The sequence below is a fragment of the Cherax quadricarinatus genome, chromosome 51 (assembly GCF_038502225.1).
Source record: "Cherax quadricarinatus isolate ZL_2023a chromosome 51, ASM3850222v1, whole genome shotgun sequence".
Classification (NCBI taxonomy): Eukaryota; Metazoa; Arthropoda; class Malacostraca; order Decapoda; family Parastacidae; genus Cherax; species Cherax quadricarinatus.
Window position 1 is genome coordinate 20075748 of NC_091342.1, and position 19424 is coordinate 20095171.

The 19424-nt window shown below is 39.4% G+C and overlaps 1 protein-coding gene across 9 annotated transcripts in view; it reads right to left on the bottom strand.

Moving 5' to 3' along the window:
* The window catches only part of LOC128694630 (uncharacterized), a 215196-nt gene that overhangs the window by 119859 nt on the left and 75913 nt on the right, over window positions 1-19424 (bottom strand). For 7 of the 9 annotated variants that reach the window (XM_070095931.1, XM_070095927.1, XM_070095928.1 and 4 more), the window contains one exon: window positions 14335-14533. The exons of the other annotated variants lie outside the window; for them this stretch is intronic. In XM_070095931.1, coding sequence (XP_069952032.1) covers window positions 14335-14533 — 199 coding nt within the window. The remainder of the gene's footprint in view (window positions 1-14334; window positions 14534-19424) is intronic. 9 annotated transcript variants of the gene reach the window in all.

Sequence of the window (19424 nt, forward strand, 5' to 3'; positions counted from 1 at the left end):
TAAAGATTACTAAAAAGAATAAGAAGAAGAAAATTGTCAAAGTGGGAAGTCTGAATGTGCGTGGATGTTGTGCAAATGATAAGAAAGAGATAATTGTGGATGTTATGAATGAGAAGAAGCTGGATGTCCTGGCTTTAAGTGAAACAAACCTGAAGGGGGTGGGAGAGTTTCAATGGAGAGGAATAAATGGGATTAGGTCAGGGGTTTCAAATAGAGTTAGAGCTAAAGAAGGAGTAGCAATAATGTTGAAGGATAAGCTATGGCAGGAAAAGAGGGACTATAATTGTATTAATTCAAGGATTATGTAGAGTAAAATAAAGATTGGATGTGAAAAGTGGGTTATAGTAAGCATGTATGCACCTGGAGAAGAAAGAAGTGTAGAGGAGAGAGAGAGATTTTGGGAAATGTTGAGTGAATGCGTAGGAGTTTTGAATGGTGGTTGGGGATTTCAATGCTAAAGTGGGTAAAAAAGTTATGGAGGGAGTAGTAGGTAAATTTGGGGTGCCAGGGGTAAATGAAAATGGGGAGCCTTTAATTGAACTATGTGTAGAAAGAGATTTGGTAATAAGTAATACATATTTTATGAAAAAGAGGATAAATAAATATACAAGGTTTGATGTAGCACGTAATGAAAGTAGTTTGTTAGATTATGTATTGGTGGATAAAAGGTTGATGGGTAGGCTCCAGGATGTACATGTTTATAGAGGGGCAACTGATATATCGGATCATTATTTAGTTGTAGCTACAGTTAGAGTAAGAGGTAGACGGGACAACAGGAAAATGGCAACAACAAGTAAAAGGGAGGTGAAAGTGTATAAACTAAGGGAGGAGGAAGTTCGGGGGAGATATAAGCGACTGATGGCAGAAAGGTGGGCTAGTGCAAAGATGAGTAGTGGGGGGGTTGAAGAGGGTTGGCATAGTTTTAAAAATGCAGTATTAGAATGTGGGGCAGAAGTTTGTGGTTATAGGAGGGTGGGAGCAGGTGGAAAGAGGAGTGATTGGTGGAATGATGAAGAAAAGGGTGTGATAAAAGAGAAAAAGTTAGCTTATGAGAGGTTTTTACAAAGCAGAAGTGTTATAAGAAGAGCAGAGTATATGGAGAGTAAAAGAAAGGTGAAGAGAGTGGTGAGAGAGTGCAAAAGGAGAGCAGATGATAGAGTGGGAGAGGCACTGTCAAGAAATTTTAATGAAAATAAGAAAAAATTTTAGGGTTAAACAAGTTAAGAAAGCCTAGGGAAAGTATGGATTTGTCTGTTAAAAACAGAGTAGGGGAGTTAGTAGATGGGGAGAGGGAGGTATTAGGTAGATGTCGAGAATATTTTGAGGAACTTTTAAATGTTGAGGAAGAAAGGGAGGCGGTAATTTCATGCACTGGTCAGGGAGATATACCATCTTTTAGGAGTGAAGAAGAGCAGAATGTAAGTGTGGGGGAGGTACGCAAGGCATTACGTAGAATGAAAGGGGGTAAAGCAGCTGGAACTGATGGGATCATGACAGAAATGTTAGAAGTAGGGGGGGATATAGTGTTGGAGTGGTTGGTACTTTTGTTTAATAAATGTATGAAAGAGGGGAAGGTACCTAGGGGTTGGCGGAGAGCATGTATAGTCCCTTTATATAAAGGGAAAGGGGACAAAAGAGATTGTAAAAATTATAGAGGAATAAGTTTACTGAGTATACCAGGAAAAGTGTACGGTAGGGTTATAATTGAAAGAATTAGAGGCAAGACAGAATGTAGGATTGCGGATGAGCAAAGAGGTTTCAGAGTGGGTAGGGGATGTGTAGATCAAGTGTTTACATTGAAGCATATATGTGAACAGTATTTAGATAAAGGTAGGGAAGTTTTTATTGCATTTATGGATTAAGAAAAGGCATATGATAGAGTGGATAGGGGAGCAATGTGGCAGATGTTGCAAGTATATGGAATAGGTGGTAAGTTACTAAATGCTGTAAAGAGTTTTTATGAGGATAGTGAGGCTCAGGTTAGGGTGTGTAGAAGAGAGGGAGACTACTTCCCGGTAAAAGTAGGTCTTAGACAGGGATGTGTAATGTCACCATGGTTGTTTAATATATTTATAGATGGGGTTGTAAAAAAAGTAAATGCTAGGGTGTTTGGGAGAGGGGTGGGATTAAATTATGGGGAATCAAATCCAAAATGGGAATTAACACAGTTACTTTTTTCTGATGATACTGTGCTTATGGGAGATTCTAAAAAAAAATTGCAAAGGTTAGTGGATGAGTTTGGGAATGTGTGTAAAGGTAGAAAGTTGAAAGTGAACATAGAAAAGAGTAAGGTGATGAGGGTATCAAATGATTTAGATAAAGAAAAATTGGATATCAAATTGGGGAGGAGGAGTATGGAAGAAGTGAATGTTTTCAGATACTTGGGAGTTGACGTGTCGGCGCATGGATTTATGAAGGATGAGGTTAATCATAGAACTGATGAGGGAAAAAAGGTGAGTGGTGCATTGAGGTATATGTGGAGTCAAAAAACGTTATCTATGGAGGCAAAGAAGGGAATGTATGAAAGTATAGTAGTACCAACACTCTTATATGGGTGTGAAGCTTGGGTGGTAAATGCAGCAGCGAGGAGACGGTTGGAGGCAGTGGAGATGTCCTGTCTAAGGGCAATGTGTGGTGTAAATATTATGCAGAAAATTCGGAGTGTGGAAATTAGGAAAAGGTGTGGAGTTAATAAAAGTATTAGTCAGAGGGCAGAAGAGGGGTTGTTGAGGTGGTTTGGTCATTTAGAGAGAATGGATCAAAGTAGAATGACATGGAAAGCATATAAATCTATAGGGGAAGGAAGGCGAGGTAGGGGTCTCCCTCGAAAGGGTTGGAGAGAGGGGGTAAAGGAGGTTTTATGGGCAAGGGGCTTGGACTTCCAGCAAGCGTGCGTGAGCGTGTTAGATAGGAGTGAATGGAGACGAATGGTACTTGGGACCTGACGATCTGTTGGAGTGTGAGCAGGGTAATATTTAGTGAAGGGATTCAGGGAAACCGGTTATTTTCATATAGTCGGACTTGAGTCCAGAAAATGGGAAGTACAATGCCTGCACTTTAAAGGAGGGGTTTGGGACATTGGCAGTTTGGAGGGATATGTTGTGTATCTTTATACGTATATGCTTCTAAACTGTTGCATTCTGAGCACATTTGCAAAAACAGTGATTATGTGTGAGTGTGGTGAAAGTGTTGAATGATGATGAAAGCATTTTCTTTTTGGGGATTTTCTTTCTTTTTTGGGTCACCCTGCCTCGGTGGGAGACGGCCGACTTGTTGAGAAAAAAAAAATAATAATAATCGTAACGAAAGTAGTTTGTTATATTATGTATAGGTGGATAAAAGGTTGATGGGTAGGATTCAGGATGTATACATGTTCATAAAGGGGCAACTGCTATATCAGATCATTACAGTGGACCCCCGGTTAACGATATTTTTTCACTCCATAAGTATGTTCAGGTGCCAGTACTGACCGAATTTATTCCCATAAGGAATATTGTGAAGTAGATTATTCCTTTCAGACCCCCAAACATACACGTACAAACGCACTTACATAAATACACTTACATAATTTGTCGCATTCGGAGGTAATCGTTATGCGGGGGTCCACTGTATTTAGTTGCAGCTACAGTTAGAGCAAGAGGTAGATGGGACATAAGGACAATGGCAACAGCAAGTAAGAGAGATGAAAGTGTATAAACTAAGGGGGGAGGAAGTTTGGGTGAGATATAAGCAACTATTGGCAGAAAGGCTGGATAATGCAAGTATGAGTAGGAAGGGGGGGGGGAGGAGGGTTGAAGAGGGTTGGATAGGTTTAAAAATGTAATATTAGAATGTGGGGCAGAAGTTTGTGGCTATAGAAGGGTGAGTGCAGGAGGAAAGAGGAGTGATTGGTGGAATGATGAAGTAAAGGGTGTGATAAAAGAGAAAAAGGTAGCTTATGAGAGGTTTTTACAAAGCAGAAGTGTTGTAAGAAGAGCAGAGTATATGGAGAGTAAAAGAAAGTTGAAGAGAGTGGTGAGAGAGTGCAAAAGGAGAGCAGATGAAAGAGTGGGAGAGGCACTCAAGAAATTTTGCTGAAAATAAGAAAAAATTCTGGAGACAGACAAGTTAAAAAAGTCTAGGGAATGAATGAATTTGTCAGTTAAAAACAGAGTAGGGGAATTAGTAGATGGGGAGCTGGAGGTACTGGGTAGATGGCAGGAATATTTTGAGGAACTTTTAAATGTCGATGAAGAAAGGGAGGCGGTAATTTCATGCACTGGTCAGGGAGGTATAACATCTTTTAGGAGTGAAGAAGAGCAGGATGTGAATGTGGGGGAGGTGCGTGAGGCATTATGTAGAATGAAAGGGGGTAAAGCAGCTGGAACTGACGGGATTATGACAAATGTTAAAAAACTTGGTTGGTATTTTTCTTTAATAAATGTGTGAAAGAGAGGAAGGTACCTAGGGATTGTGAAAGAGCATGTATAGTTCCTTTATATAAAGTGAAGGGGGACAAAAGAGATTGTAAAAATTATAGGGGAAGAAGTTTACTGAGTATACCAGGTAAAGTGTATGGTAGGGTTATTACTGAAAGAATTAAAGGTAAAAGAGAGAGTAGAATTGCAGATGAGCAAGGAGGCTTTAGAATGGGTAGGGGATGTATAGATCAAGTGTTTACATTGAAGCATATATAAGTAGGGAAGTTTTCATTGCATTTATGGATTTAGAAAAGGCATATGATAGAGTGGATAGGAGAGCAATGTGGCAGATGTTGTAAGTGTATGGAATAGGTAATAAGTTACTAAATGCTGTAATGAGTTTTTATGAAAATAGTGAGGCTCAGGTTGGGGTATGTAGGAGAGAGGGAGATTACTTCCCGGTAAAAATAGGTCTTAGACGGGGATGTGTAATGTCACCATTGTTCTTTAAAATACGTATTTATAGATGGGGATGTAAAAGAAGTAAATGCTAGGGTGTTGGGAAGAGGGGTAGGATTAAATTATAGGGAATCAAGTACAAAATGGGAGTTGACACAGTTACTTTTTGCTGATGATACTGTGCTTATGGGAGATGCTAAAGAAAAGTTGCAAAGGTTAGTGGACGAGTTTGGGAGGTGTGTAAAGGTAGAAAGTTGAAAGTGAATATAGATAAGAGTAAGGTGATGAGGGTATCAAACAATTTAGATAAAGAAAAATTGGATATCACATTGAAGAGAGGGAGTATGGAAGAAGTGAATGTTTTCAGATATTTGGGAGTTGACTTCTCAGTGGATGGGTTTATGAAGGATGAGGTTAACCATAGAACTGATGAAGGAAAAAAGGCAAGTGGTGTGTTGAGGTATCTATGGAGACAAAAAAGTTATCTATAGAGGCAAAGAAGGGAATGTGTGAAAGTATAGTGGTACCAACACTCTAATGTGGTTGTGAAGCTTGGGATGTAAATGCTGCAGCGAGGAGGCAGCTGGAGGCAGTGGAGATGTCCTGTCTAAGGGCAATGTGTAGTGTAGTGGAAATTAGGAGGTGTGGAGTTACTAAAAGTATTATTTTTCCTGCCTTCAAATTTGGCACGATTGGCCTGAGATTCCTTGTCAGCATAGAATGGGTCCGAACACTCAGTGTGCGCGGTATTAAAAAAAATCTGCGACCACTTAGTACCTTGTGGGAGCACCAGTTCAAATGAGTGCCAGCTAGAGCAAACAGCATAGCAAACACCTGGGATTCACTGATTTCATGTAGTATTAACTCTCTGATTTTAAGAGGAAAGTGATTTTGACCCCGAGTTCAGAGGCTTTGAGGTGTATGTGGCCATAAGTGGTTGATGAAATATCAAAAAATCTCGATAACAACCCATGTGCAACATTTGTGCAACACCCTTTCAGAATGTCTTACAACCTATGCCCTAAGTAAAGAGAAACAATTTTGGCTGGCTGGCTGGCCAGCTGCGTGGCTGGCCGGTTGCTGGCAGCCTGGCTCTATCTCTGTTTGTCTGTCTGTATCTATGTCTATCTCTCTCTCTCTCTTTGTCTCTATCTGTGCCTGTCTATCCCTATCTCTGTATCTCTTTCTGTCTACCTCTGTCTCACAGGTACACATAAATACAAGTATACATAGTGTAAATTACCTAGGATAACCCAAAAAATCCAGACAAAGTACTCTACTCTGCTTGAAGATATGAGTAAAGGTGATGATCCAGTCTTGTGGCTCTCTCTGAGACAGAGAGCTAGACGGATAGACAGATAGACAGGGAGCTTGACAGACAGACAAACAGACAGATAGACATGTTTGTGTCCCATCGAAAACAAAGCACAAAGTGAGGGCGATGCTTCTAATCTTTTCTTATCAAGTGTTATCACTGCACCCTGCGTATGCTCATCAAACGTCAGCTCTTATCAAATGTTATCTCATCTTATCATGTCACTGTCAGGGGTGGACTTTGTTTTTCATACTTCAAGGGAACTTATTATTACATATTATTATTATTACATATTCTTCTCCTCCCTCCCTCCCTCCTCCCCATCATTATGACTTCTTAACCCCTAAACGGTCCAAACGTATACATACGTTTGGACCGCTACATGCGTAGCGCCCCAAACGTATGTATACGTTTTAATTTTCCTGCCTACAAATTTGGCATGATTACCCTGAGATGCCTGGTCAGCACAGAATGGGTCTTAACACTCGGTGTGCACCGTATTAAAAAAATCTGGGACCACTTAGTACCTTGTGCTCTTTTTTTCTATAAAAAAAAAAATTTTTTTTTTTTTTGGGTCAAAATATTTGGGGAGCTGCACAAGTAAACGTACAGTGGACCCCCGCATAGCGACCTTAATCCGTGCAAGAGGGCTGGTTGTTATGCGAAATGTTCGGTATGCGAATGAATTTTCCCCCTAAGAAATAATGGAAATCAAATTAATCCGTGCAAGACACCCAAAGTCTGAAAAAAAAAATTTTTTACCACATGAAATGTTAATTTTAATACACACAAAATGAAAAAGGCATGCACAATTACATGACACTTACTTTTATTGAAGATCTGGTGATGATTGATGGGATGGGAGGAGGGGAGAGTGTGTGTTAGTGTTTAGAAGGGGAATCCCCTTCCATTAAGACTTGAGGTAATATAAGATAAGATAAGATAAGATTTCATTCGGATTTTTAACCCCGGAGGGTTAGCCACCCAGGATAACCCAAGAAAGTCAGTGCGTCATCGAGGACTGTCTAACTTATTTCCATTGGGGTCCTTAATCTTGTCCCCCAGGATGCGACCCACACCAGTCGACTAACACCCAGGTACCTATTTGCTGCTAGGTGAACAGGACAACAGGTGTAAGGAAACGTGTCGAATGTTTCCACCCGCCGGGAATCGAACCCGGGCCCTCCGTGTGTGAAGCGGGAGCTTTAGCCACCAGGCCACCGGGCCACCGGGTGTCGAGTCCTTTTCTGGGGTTACTTCCCTTCTTCTTTTAATGCCACTAGGACCAGCTTCAGAGTCACTGGACTTCTTTCGCACAACATATCTGTCCATAGTGGCCTGTACCTCTCGTTCCTTTATGACTTCCCTAAAGTGTTTCACAACATTGTCAGTGTACAGGTTGCCAACACGGCTTGCAATAGCTGTGTGAGGGTGATTTTCATCAAAAAAGGTTTGCACTTCAAGCCACTTTGCACAGATTTCCTTAATCTTTGTAGTAGGCAACTTCTTCAATTTCTCCCTCCCCTCCTCTGAACCAGTTTCCTCAGGTCTGGCCTCTTGCTGTTGAAGTTGATCTATCAGCTCATCAGTGGTTAGTTCTTCATTGTCCTCCTCCACCAACTCTTCCACATCATCCCCACTAACCTCCAACCCTAAGGACTTTCCCAATGCCACAATGGATTCCTCAACTGGCATAATCCTCTCAGGGTTAGCCTCAAACCCTTCAAAATATGTTTGGACCGTTTAAGGGTTAATGTCTAGATTTTACAAAAACACCAAGAGCTCACTTTTTTTTTTTCTTTTTGACATTGCTAAATTTACAAGCTAAAAGCTGTTATCATACCTCAGCTTATTTCAAAGCCTATCTAATGTATGCTTCTACCCTCCCTGTTGGTTAACCCTAGGTATTTATTCCTAGATGAACAGGGGTAATAAGTGTAAGGAGGATTGCTCATACATTCCTACTTGTCCAAGATTGAGCCCAGGTCTTTCAGTTGTGAGCTACCTTGTACTACAATAATAATATCTTTTTTATTACTAGTACATGTACAGTAGGGCCCCGCTTTTCGGCGTTTCGCCTTATGGCGTTCTGCTAATTCGGCAATCTAATTTTACGTCAATATAGACATTTTCATCAATCCATCTACGATATTTTCTTAAAATTATGTAAGAAACACGTTACCTAGCATATATACATGCTGTTTATATGCTATGGAGGTGTGGTTGCCAAGTGGAGGGAAAACATTACGTAATACTAATAATAATCACTCTTGGGCACATTAAATGTCTTATTTTATGTTAATATAGACATTTTCATTAATCCACCTATTATATTTTCTTCAAAATTATATAAGAAACACGTTACATAGCATATAAACATATGTTTATATACTATTGAGGTGTGGTAGCCGGGCGGAGGGAAAATATTACATCACTCCCCTTAATAAATAACACTTTTGTTGACAATTCTCAGCTTGAATTATTCATTGCTTCTCCCTTTGTTTATGATGGCATCTAAAGGTAGTTATTAGAAACGATGAAACTCAATGAACATGATATGTCGATGGTAATAATATGGCTCTGGGCCTCATTAAATATCGTGTAGCTATGTAGGTAGCTGTAGGTATGTAGCCCAGGTGGACTACATACCTACATTATTATTATAACTGATAATTATAATTATGTGTACCTGTACCTAAATCAACTTACACGCTGTGCTGGCATGCAGGTACACATTAAAATTACTAAGAGTGTCTTATTAGTCTTGAAGATGCCATATTAATATTGATAATAATAATAACACAATAATCACTCTAAGGAGCATTAAATATCGTATAAAACGTTAATACTATAGACATTTTGCTTAATCCATCTACATACACCCCACAGTAGAATAAATTAACATAAATATGAGATGTGGTAACCAGATGACTTGTAGGACTTGTGGTAGCCAGGTGACTTGTAGGACTTGTGGCAGCCAGGCGACTCGTAGGACTTGTGGTAGCCAGGCAACTTGTAGGACTTGTGGTAACCAGGCAACTTGTAGCCCAACATCAGAGAAAGTGTGTACATTATAGTATTACTGGGGGTAACTAGAAAATTATTCCTTACGTATGCCTTCACTCAGGGCGTCATTTCTTTTAAAAATGGTGTTACATGAGAATGGGAGAGTTTCTCTTTACTGATTATACTGTATCAACGTGGAAACAACTTGTACACAATGTAAAGTGACAAAAACCAGATGCATTCGGGTTGTTTACATTATGTGTGGGTGGGGTTGGATTGGGAGGGCTGCCCTTCCTGGCTACCCATACTTCCCAAACTGACTTCATACAAATAAAACTCACCTCTCGCCCTACATTAAGACTACAAATATTTTAAGGTAATTAATAAGTGTACTATATAGTATGCATTTTATCGCTCTAGGGAGCTTAATGTCATAGTAAGTGGGAGTTGCCAGGCAGGATGCCATACCTCCCTCACGACTTTCTACAAATAAATACTTTTCACCTCTCACCCTATATTAAGACCATTAAGACTACAAATATTTTAAGGTAAGTAATGTTTTTTTTTTTTATTATCACACCGGCCGATTCCCACCAAGGCAGGGTGGCCCGAAAAAGAAAAACTTTCACCATCATTCACTCCATCACTGTCTTGCCAGAAGGGTGCTTTACACTACAGTTTTTAAACTGCAACATTAACACCCCTCCTTCAGAGTGCAGGCACTGTACTTCCCATCTCCAGGACTCAAGTCCGGCCTGCCGGTTTCCCTGAATCCCTTCATAAATGTTACTTTGCTCACACTCCAACAGCACGTCAAGTATTAAAAACCATTTGTCTCCATTCACTCCTATCAAACACGCTCACGCATGCCTGCTGGAAGTCCAAGCCCCTCGTACACAAAACCTCCTTTACCCCCTCCCTCCAACCCTTCCTAGGCCGACCCCTACCCCGCCTTCCTTCCACTACAGACTGATACACTCTTGAAGTCATTCTGTTTCGCTCCATTCTCTCTACATGTCCGAACCACCTCAACAACCCTTCCTCAGCCCTCTGGACAACAGTTTTGGTAATCCCGCACCTCCTCCTAACTTCCAAACTACGAATTCTCTGCATTATATTCACACCACACATTGCCCTCAGACATGACATCTCCACTGCCTCCAGCCTTCTCCTCGCTGCAACATTCATCACCCACGCTTCACACCCATATAAGAGCGTTGGTAAAACTATACTCTCATACATTCCCCTCTTTGCCTCCAAGGACAAAGTTCTTTGTCTCCACAGACTCCTAAGTGCACCACTCACTCTTTTTCCCTCATCAATTCTATGATTCACCTCATCTTTCATAGACCCATCCGCTGACACGTCCACTCCCAAATATCTGAATACGTTCACCTCCTCCATACTCTCTCCCTCCAATCTGATATTCAATCTTTCATCACCTAATCTTTTTGTTATCCTCATAACCTTACTCTTTCCTGTATTCACCTTTAATTTTCTTCTTTTGCACACCCTACCAAATTCATCCACCAATCTCTGCAACTTCTCTTCAGAATCTCCCAAGAGCACAGTGTCATCAGCAAAGAGCAGCTGTGACAACTCCCACTTTGTGTGTGATTCTTTATCTTTTAACTCCACGCCTCTTGCCAAGACCCTCGCATTTACTTCTCTTACAACCCCATCTATAAATATATTAAACAACCACGGTGACATCACACATCCTTGTCTAAGGCCTACTTTTACTGGGAAAAAATTTCCCTCTTTCCTACATACTCTAACCTGAGCCTCACTATCCTCGTAAAAACTCTTCACTGCTTTCAGTAACCTACCTCCTACACCATACACTTGCAACATCTGCCACATTGCCCCCCTATCCACCCTGTCATACGCCTTTTCCAAATCCATAAATGCCACAAAAACCTCTTTAGCCTTATCTAAATACTGTTCACTTATATGTTTCACTGTAAACACCTGGTCCACACACCCCCTACCTTTCCTAAAGCCTCCTTGTTCATCTGCTATCCTATTCTCCGTCTTACTCTTAATTCTTTCAATTATAACTCTACCATACACTTTACCAGGTACACTCAACAGACTTATCCCCCTATAATTTTTGCACTCTCTTTTATCCCCTTTGCCTTTATACAAAGGAACTATGCATGCTCTCTGCCAATCCCTAGGTACCTTACCCTCTTCCATACATTTATTAAATAATTGCACCAACCACTCCAAAACTATATCCCCACCTGCTTTTAACATTTCTATCTTTATCCCATCAATCCCGGCTGCCTTACCCCCTTTCATTTTACCTACTGCCTCACGAACTTCCCCCACACTCACAACTGGCTCTTCCTCACTCCTACAAGATGTTATTCCTCCTTGCCCTATACACGAAATCACAGCTTCCCTATCTTCATCAACATTTAACAATTCCTCAAAATATTCCTTCCATCTTCCCAATACCTCTAACTCTCCATTTAATAACTCTCCTCTCCTATTTTTAACTGACAAATCCATTTGTTCTCTAGGCTTTCTTAACTTGTTAATCTCACTCCAAAACTTTTTCTTATTTTCAACAAAATTTGTTGATAACATCTCACCCACTCTCTCATTTGCTCTCTTTTTACATTGCTTCACCACTCTCTTAACTTCTCTCTTTTTCTCCATATACTCTTCCCTCCTTGCATCACTTCTACTTTGTAAAAACTTCTCATATGCTAACTTTTTCTCCCTTACTACTCTCTTTACATCATCATTCCACCAATCGCTCCTCTTCCCTCCTGCACCCACTTTCCTGTAACCACAAACTTCTGCTGAACACTCTAACACTACATTTTTAAACCTACCCCATACCTCTTCGACCCCATTGCCTATGCTCTCATTAGCCCATCTATCCTCCAATAGCTGTTTATATCTTACCCTAACTGCCTCCTCTTTTAGTTTATAAACCTTCACCTCTCTCTTCCCTGATGCTTCTATTCTCCTTGTATCCCATCTACCTTTTACTCTCAGTGTAGCTACAACTAGAAAGTGATCTGATATATCTGTGGCCCCTCTATAAACATGTACATCCTGAAGTCTACTCAACAGTCTTTTATCTACCAATACATAATCCAACAAACTACTGTCATTTCGCCCTACATCATATCGTGTATACTTATTTATCCTCTTTTTCTTAAAATATGTATTACCTATAACTAAACCCCTTTCTATACAAAGTTCAATCAAAGGGCTCCCATTATCATTTACACCTGGCACCCCAAACTTACCTACCACACCCTCTCTAAAAGTTTCTCCTACTTTAGCATTCAAGTCCCCTACCACAATTACTCTCTCACTTGGTTCAAAGGCTCCTATACATTCACTTAACATCTCCCAAAATCTCTCTCTCTCCTCTGCATTCCTCTCTTCTCCAGGTGCATACACGCTTATTATGACCCACTTCTCGCATCCAACCTTTACTTTAATCCACATAATTCTTGAATTTACACATTCATATTCTCTTTTCTCCTTCCATAACTGATCATTTAACATTACTGCTACCCCTTCCTTTGCTCTAACTCTCTCAGATACTCCAGATTTAATCCCATTTATTTCCCCCCACTGAAACTCTCCTACCCCCTTCAGCTTTGTTTCGCTTAGGGCCAGGACATCCAACTTCTTTTCATTCATAACATCAGCAATCATCTGTTTCTTGTCATCCGCACTACATCCACGCACATTTAAGCAACCCAGTTTTATAAAGTTTTTCTTCTTCTCTTTTTTAGTAATTGTATACAGGAGAAGGGGTTACTAGCCCATTGCTCCCGGCATTTTAGTCGCCTCATACGACACGCATGGCTTACGGAGGAAATATTCTTTTCCACTTCCCCATGGACAATAGAAGAAATAAAAAAGAACAAGAGCTATTTAGAAAAAGGAGAAAAACCTAGATGTATGTATATATATATATGCATGTGCGTGTCTGTGAAGTGTGACCAAAGTGTAAGTAGGAGTAGCAAGATATCCCTGTTATCTTAGCGTGTTTATGAGACAGAAAAAGAAACCAGCAATCCTACCATCATGCAAAACAGTTACAGGTTTTTGTTTCACAGTCATCTGGCAGGACGGTAGTACTTCCCTGGGTGGTTGCTGTCTACCAACCTACTAATGTGTAAGTAATGTGTGTACTGTATATGCATTATATCTCTCTAGGGAGCTTTAACCCTTAAACTGTCCAAACATAGATCTACACGTTCACATGCGTAGTGCTCCAAAAGTAGATCTACATTTTTTACATATTTTCAATAACAAAAAAAAAAAAAACGTAAATCAAAGTTTTTACACACTTTCAAATGTAAAAAAAAAAGTTCTACGTTTTTTTTTTACATACTTTCAAATGTTGAAAAAACGTAGATCTACGTTTGGACAGTTTAAGAGTTAAGCATCGTAGTATAGTATGTGTGGGATGGGGTTGCCAAGAGGGCTACCACACCTGACTTCTTAGAGTAAATACTACTCACCTTTTGCCCTACATTAAGACTACAAATATTTTGAGGTAAATAACGAGTGTACTGTATGTGTATTTTACTTTTTAATGCCTAGTTCTATTGCTAACTTAATATATGTCAGTGTAAACTTTTTATCTGGCATACATATACATTTATAAATGGAAAAAATGGAGTTCTGCTTTCCGGCAAAGTCTGCTTTCTGGCAGTAGCCTGGAACCTAACCTGCCGAATATGTGGAGCTCTACTGTACAAGGTATACAGACCATAGCTGACATCAGTGACATATACTACTATATAGAAGGCCTCTTGTTATGCAGAGATTTCAGGAAAATTAGGTCAGTTTTGTCCCAGGATGCGACCCACACCAATTGACTAATTCCCAGGTACCCAGTGATGGGCGAACATAGACAACCCACTGCAAAGAAACACGCCCAATGTTTCTACCCTCGCTGGGAATCGAACCCCGACCATCACTGTGTGAAGCGAGAGCTTAGCCACCACACTGCTCAGCAATGGAACATCAAGTAGAACACAGACACAGCAATGAAGAATATAATGGACTACAAGATTTAAAATGCTTTCAATACTACCGCATTCATAAATTTGTTTCTAAATAAAAGAACCTCCTTAAATCCAAAATTTTCAAATGTGAAGAAAAACTTACCACAATGAAGTGCTGTCTAAGCTGTGAGAAATAATACAGAAGCTTCCTTGAATCTGAGGAAATGTATGAAAGGCACATTGGTCGAACAAAGCCTCTAGCACGTACATCATACAAGGTGAAATAATGTATATACACATGGACACCAGGGTTTATATCCTGCTGTACCATCTGGGTGTCCTCATAAACACGAAACTCGCCACTGGGAAAACAACGAAATTTCATAATTAGAAATACCATTGACAGGTGCTTTTGCAATATTTAAAAACAAAACTAATTAAAAAGAGAGAAACCAATACAGTTATCTTCTATTTACTGGTTAATGCATTTGCTTATTTGCAGTGATGAGATGGTAAGTAGTTTCAGATCAGGATGGATCAGTCAGTGCTCTTGGCAACAAAAAATAAATACTGTGCAATATGTATCAGAATATAAGTAAAAGGTAACAAACAATAAAAAAAAAAACAGTAAAAATGAAACAAAATAAATTACTATCACATCATTAACCTTTTGACTGTTTTGGTCGTATATGTATATATGTCTCACGAGCCACCGCTTTTGAGGTACACGTATATACATATATACTCGTAAATTCTAGCGACTTCAAATCAAGCAGGAGAAAGCTGGTAGGCCCACATGTGAGAGAATGGGTCTGTGTGGTGAGTGTGGACCATATAAAAAAAAATCCTGCAACATGCAGTGCATAATGAGAAAAAAAAATTTCGGCTGTTTTTTTTTAATTAAAATGCCGACTTTGTGGTCTATTTTTGTATAGTATTTATGGCTGTATTCTCTTTTTCTTGGTCTCATTTGATAGAATGGAAAAGATATTATAGAAATAGAGGTGATTTTGATTGGTTTTACTATGAAAAGAGCCTTGAAATGGAGCTCAAGGTAGGGGAAATGTTTGATTTTTGCTGATGTTCAAAAGTAAACAAATGACGTTACTGTCCAATAAATGCCCAACTAGCCATTCTAATATGCAGTCATGAATGGGTTGACATTATTTATACAATTATTACAATATTGCCGTAGTCTGCTTAACAGTAAATCTATTTTTTGAGTGAATAAAAATTCAAAATAGAAAGCAAGAGTAATATCAGAGGGGCCTGGAGATGTGACTGATGAACAAAGAAAATGTTATTTTAGAACCAGTTATGTCTGCATTGTTCATTCTGGACCCTATTTTGAAATTTTCATATTTTTTTAATTTTCGTGAAATTGGTCAAATTGCAAATTTCTGACAACGCTATTGGGTAGTTGAAATTGGTAAATGGGCAGTTTCTTGTACTCAATCGATAGAAAAAATGAAGTTCTAAAGAAACAGCTATGAGTTTGGTTGACTGGAACAATGGAATTAGCTGAAAATAGGGCTCAAAGTGGGCGAAATCGCCGATTCGTAAATATCGCAGAGGTCGCTAACTTCGCGAGAGCGTAATTCCATCAGTTTTTCATTAAATTTTGTTCTTTTGGTATCATTACAATCGGGAAAGGATTCTCTATCATTTCATAAGATTTTTTTTTTTTTTTTTTTTTAAATTTTGCGACACCAGGAGACACCTCAGGATTTGGAGTTACAACAGTCAAGGGGTTAAAATAACCATCATTTAAAAATCCCATTAAAATGTCAAAATCAAAAGATTTTTCTAAAAGTTTATAGAGATCCCTACATTCACCCTGGTACTGTAAATTATAAAACTCATAACAAAAGCAAAAAGACCCCAAGTCGTGGGCAAATAATTAAAATGTGTTAAACGGCCAGATGCACACCGCAAGCTATGCTAAGGGTGTGAAGGAGCACCTGTAAACAGGTGCTCCTCACCAGCATCAAGGAACCTTGACTCTGGTGAGGGGCTCTTGATCTAGGGAATTGGATCTGTGCTTTAGTTACCTAAATTAATAACACTAATAATAATAATAATAATGATAATAATAATAATAATGATAATAATAATAATGATAATAATAATAACAATAATAATTATTATTATTATTATTATTATTATTATCATAATAACGAATGCTGCCAACTCAGTGCACTGTTTACCTCACTGTGGGAGCAGTTCTCTCATGTTTTCCTTACATTTTGACAGTCATTTAGCCAAATTTCATTTTCCTAAGCATGAGTCCTAAGAAAGTAAGTGTAAAGGACAGTGCTGAGAAGAAAAAGAGAATGATTTCCATGGAATTAAAGCACGAAATCATAGATAAACAAGCGAGGTGTCCAGGATTTGGGTTGAGGGGGAAGGGGGGAGCTGGCTCATAACTCAAATGTTGGCTCGTAACTCGGAGCAAAAAATCGACCCAAGGACAGCTCATATCTCAAAAAACTCATATGTTGGGACACTTGTAAGTCAAGGTTCCACTGTACTTGCAACATCTGCCACATTGCTCACCTATCCACCTATCCAGCCTTTTCTAAATCCATAAATGCAATAAAAACTTCCCTACCTTTACCTAAATACTGTTCACATATATGCCTCAATGTAAACACTTGATCAACATATCCCTTACCCACTCTAAAGCCTCCTTGCTCATATGCAGTCCTACTCTGTCTTACTTCTAATTCTTTCAATAATAACCCTACCGTACACTTTTCTTGGTATACTCGGTAAACTTATTCCTCTATAATTTTTACAGTCTCTTTTGTCCCCCTTCCCTTTATATAAAGGAACTATACATGCTCTCTGCCAATCCCTAGGTATCTTCCCCTCTTTCATACATTTATTAAACAAAATTACCAACCACTCCAACAATATATCCACCTCTGCTTTTAACATTTCTGTCATAATCACGTCAGTTCCGGCTGCTTTACCCCCTTTTGTTCTACATAATGCCTCGCGCAACTTCCCCACACCTTCCCCTGCTCTTCTTCACTCCCAAAAGATGTTATACCTCCTTGGCCTGTGCATGAAATTACCGCTTCCCTTTCTTCAGCGACATTTAAAAGTTCCTCAAAATATTCCTGTCAACTACCCAATACCTCCAGCTCCCAATCTATTAACTCCCCTACTCTGTTTTTAACTGACAAATCCATTCGTTCCCTAGGCTTTTTTAACTTGCTGATCTCACTCCAAAATTTTTTCTTATTTTCATTAAAATTTCTTGACAGTGCCTCTCCCACTCTATCATCTGCTCTCCTTTTGCACTCTCTCGCTACTCTCTTCACCTTTCTTTTACACTTCATATACTCTGCTCTTCTTATAACACTTCTTCGTAAAAAACCACTCATAAGCTACATTTTTCTTTTTTATCACACCCTTTATTTCATCATTCCACTAATCACTCCTCTTTCTTCCTGCACCCACCCTCCTATAGCCACAAGCTTCTGCCCCACATTCTAATACTGCATTTTTAAAACAATTCCAACCCTCTTCAACCCCTCCACTACTCATACTTGCACTAGCCCACCTTTCTGCCAATAGCTGCTTGTATCTCACCTAACTTCCTCCTCCCTTAGTTTATACACTTTCACCTCTCTCTCACGTGTTGCCATTTTCCTTTTGTCCCATCTACCTCTTACTCTAACTGTAGCTACAACTAAATAATGATCTGATATATCAGTTGCCCCTCTATATACATGTACATCCTGAATCCTACCTATCAACCTTCTGTCCACCAATACATAATCTAACAAACTACTTTCATTACATGCTATATCATACCTTGTATACTTATCCTTTTTTTCATAAAATATGTATTACTTATTACCAAACCTCTTTCTACACATAGCTCAATTAAAGGCTCCCCATTTTCATTTACCCCTGGCACCTCAAATTTACCTACTACTCCTTCCACAACATTTTACCCACTTTAGCACTGAAATTCCCAACCACAAGTACTCTCACACTTGGTTCAAAACTCCTCATGCACTCGCTCAACATCTCCCAAAATCTCTCTCTCTCTCTCTCCTCTACTCTTCTCTCTTCTCCAGGTGCATAAACGCTTACTATAACTCACTTTTGACATCCCTTATTTTACTCAACATAATCCTTCAATCAATACATTTATATTCCCTCTTTTCCTGCCATAACTTATCCTTCAATATTATTGCTACTTCTTCTTTAGCTCTAACTTATTTGAAACCCTTGACCTAATCCCATTTATTTCTCTCCACTGAAACTCTCCCACCCCCTTCAGCTTTGTTTCACTTAAAGCCAGGACATCCAGCTTCTTCTCATTCATAACATCCACAATCATCTCTTATCATTCACACAACATCCAGGCACATTCAAACATCCCACTTTGACAGTTTTTTTTCTTTTTGTTTTTAGTAGGCTATATGGGAAAAGGGGTTACTAGCCCACTGTTCCTGGCATTTCAGTTGACTTTTACAACACGCATGGCTTACAGAGGAAAGATTCTTATTCCACTTCCCCATGGATATAAAAGGAAAAGCAATAACAACAAGAGCTATTAAGATAAAATCAAAGAAAACTAAGATGAGTGTATGTACATAAACATGTACATGTATATGTAGTGTGACCTAAGTGTAAGTAGAAGCAGCAAGACGTACTTGAAATCTTGCATGTTTTTGAGACAGAAAAGACACCAGCAAATCTTTTTTTTTTTTTTTTTTTTTTTCAACAAGTCGGCCGTCTCCCACTGAGGCAGGGTGACCCAAAAAAGAAAGAAAATCCCCAAAAAGAAAATACTTTCATCATCATTCAACACTTTCACCACACTCGCACATTATCACTGTTTTTGCAGAGGTGCTCAGAATACAACAGTCTAGAAGCATACACATATAAAGATACACAACATATCCCTCCAAACTGCCAATATCCCAAACCCCTCCTTTAAAGTGCAGGCATTGTACTTCCCATTTCCAGGACTCAAGTCCGACTATATGAAAATAACCGGTTTCCCTGAATCCCTTCACTAAATATTACCCTGCTCACACTCCAACAGATCGTCAGGTCCCAAGTACCATTCGTCTCCATTCACTCCTATCTAACACGCTCACGCACGCTTGCTGGAAGTCCAAGCCCCTTACCCACAAAACCTCCTTTACCCCCTCTCTCCAACCCTTTCGAGGACGACCCCTACCCCGCCTTCCTTCCCCTATAGATTTATATGCTTTCCATGTCATT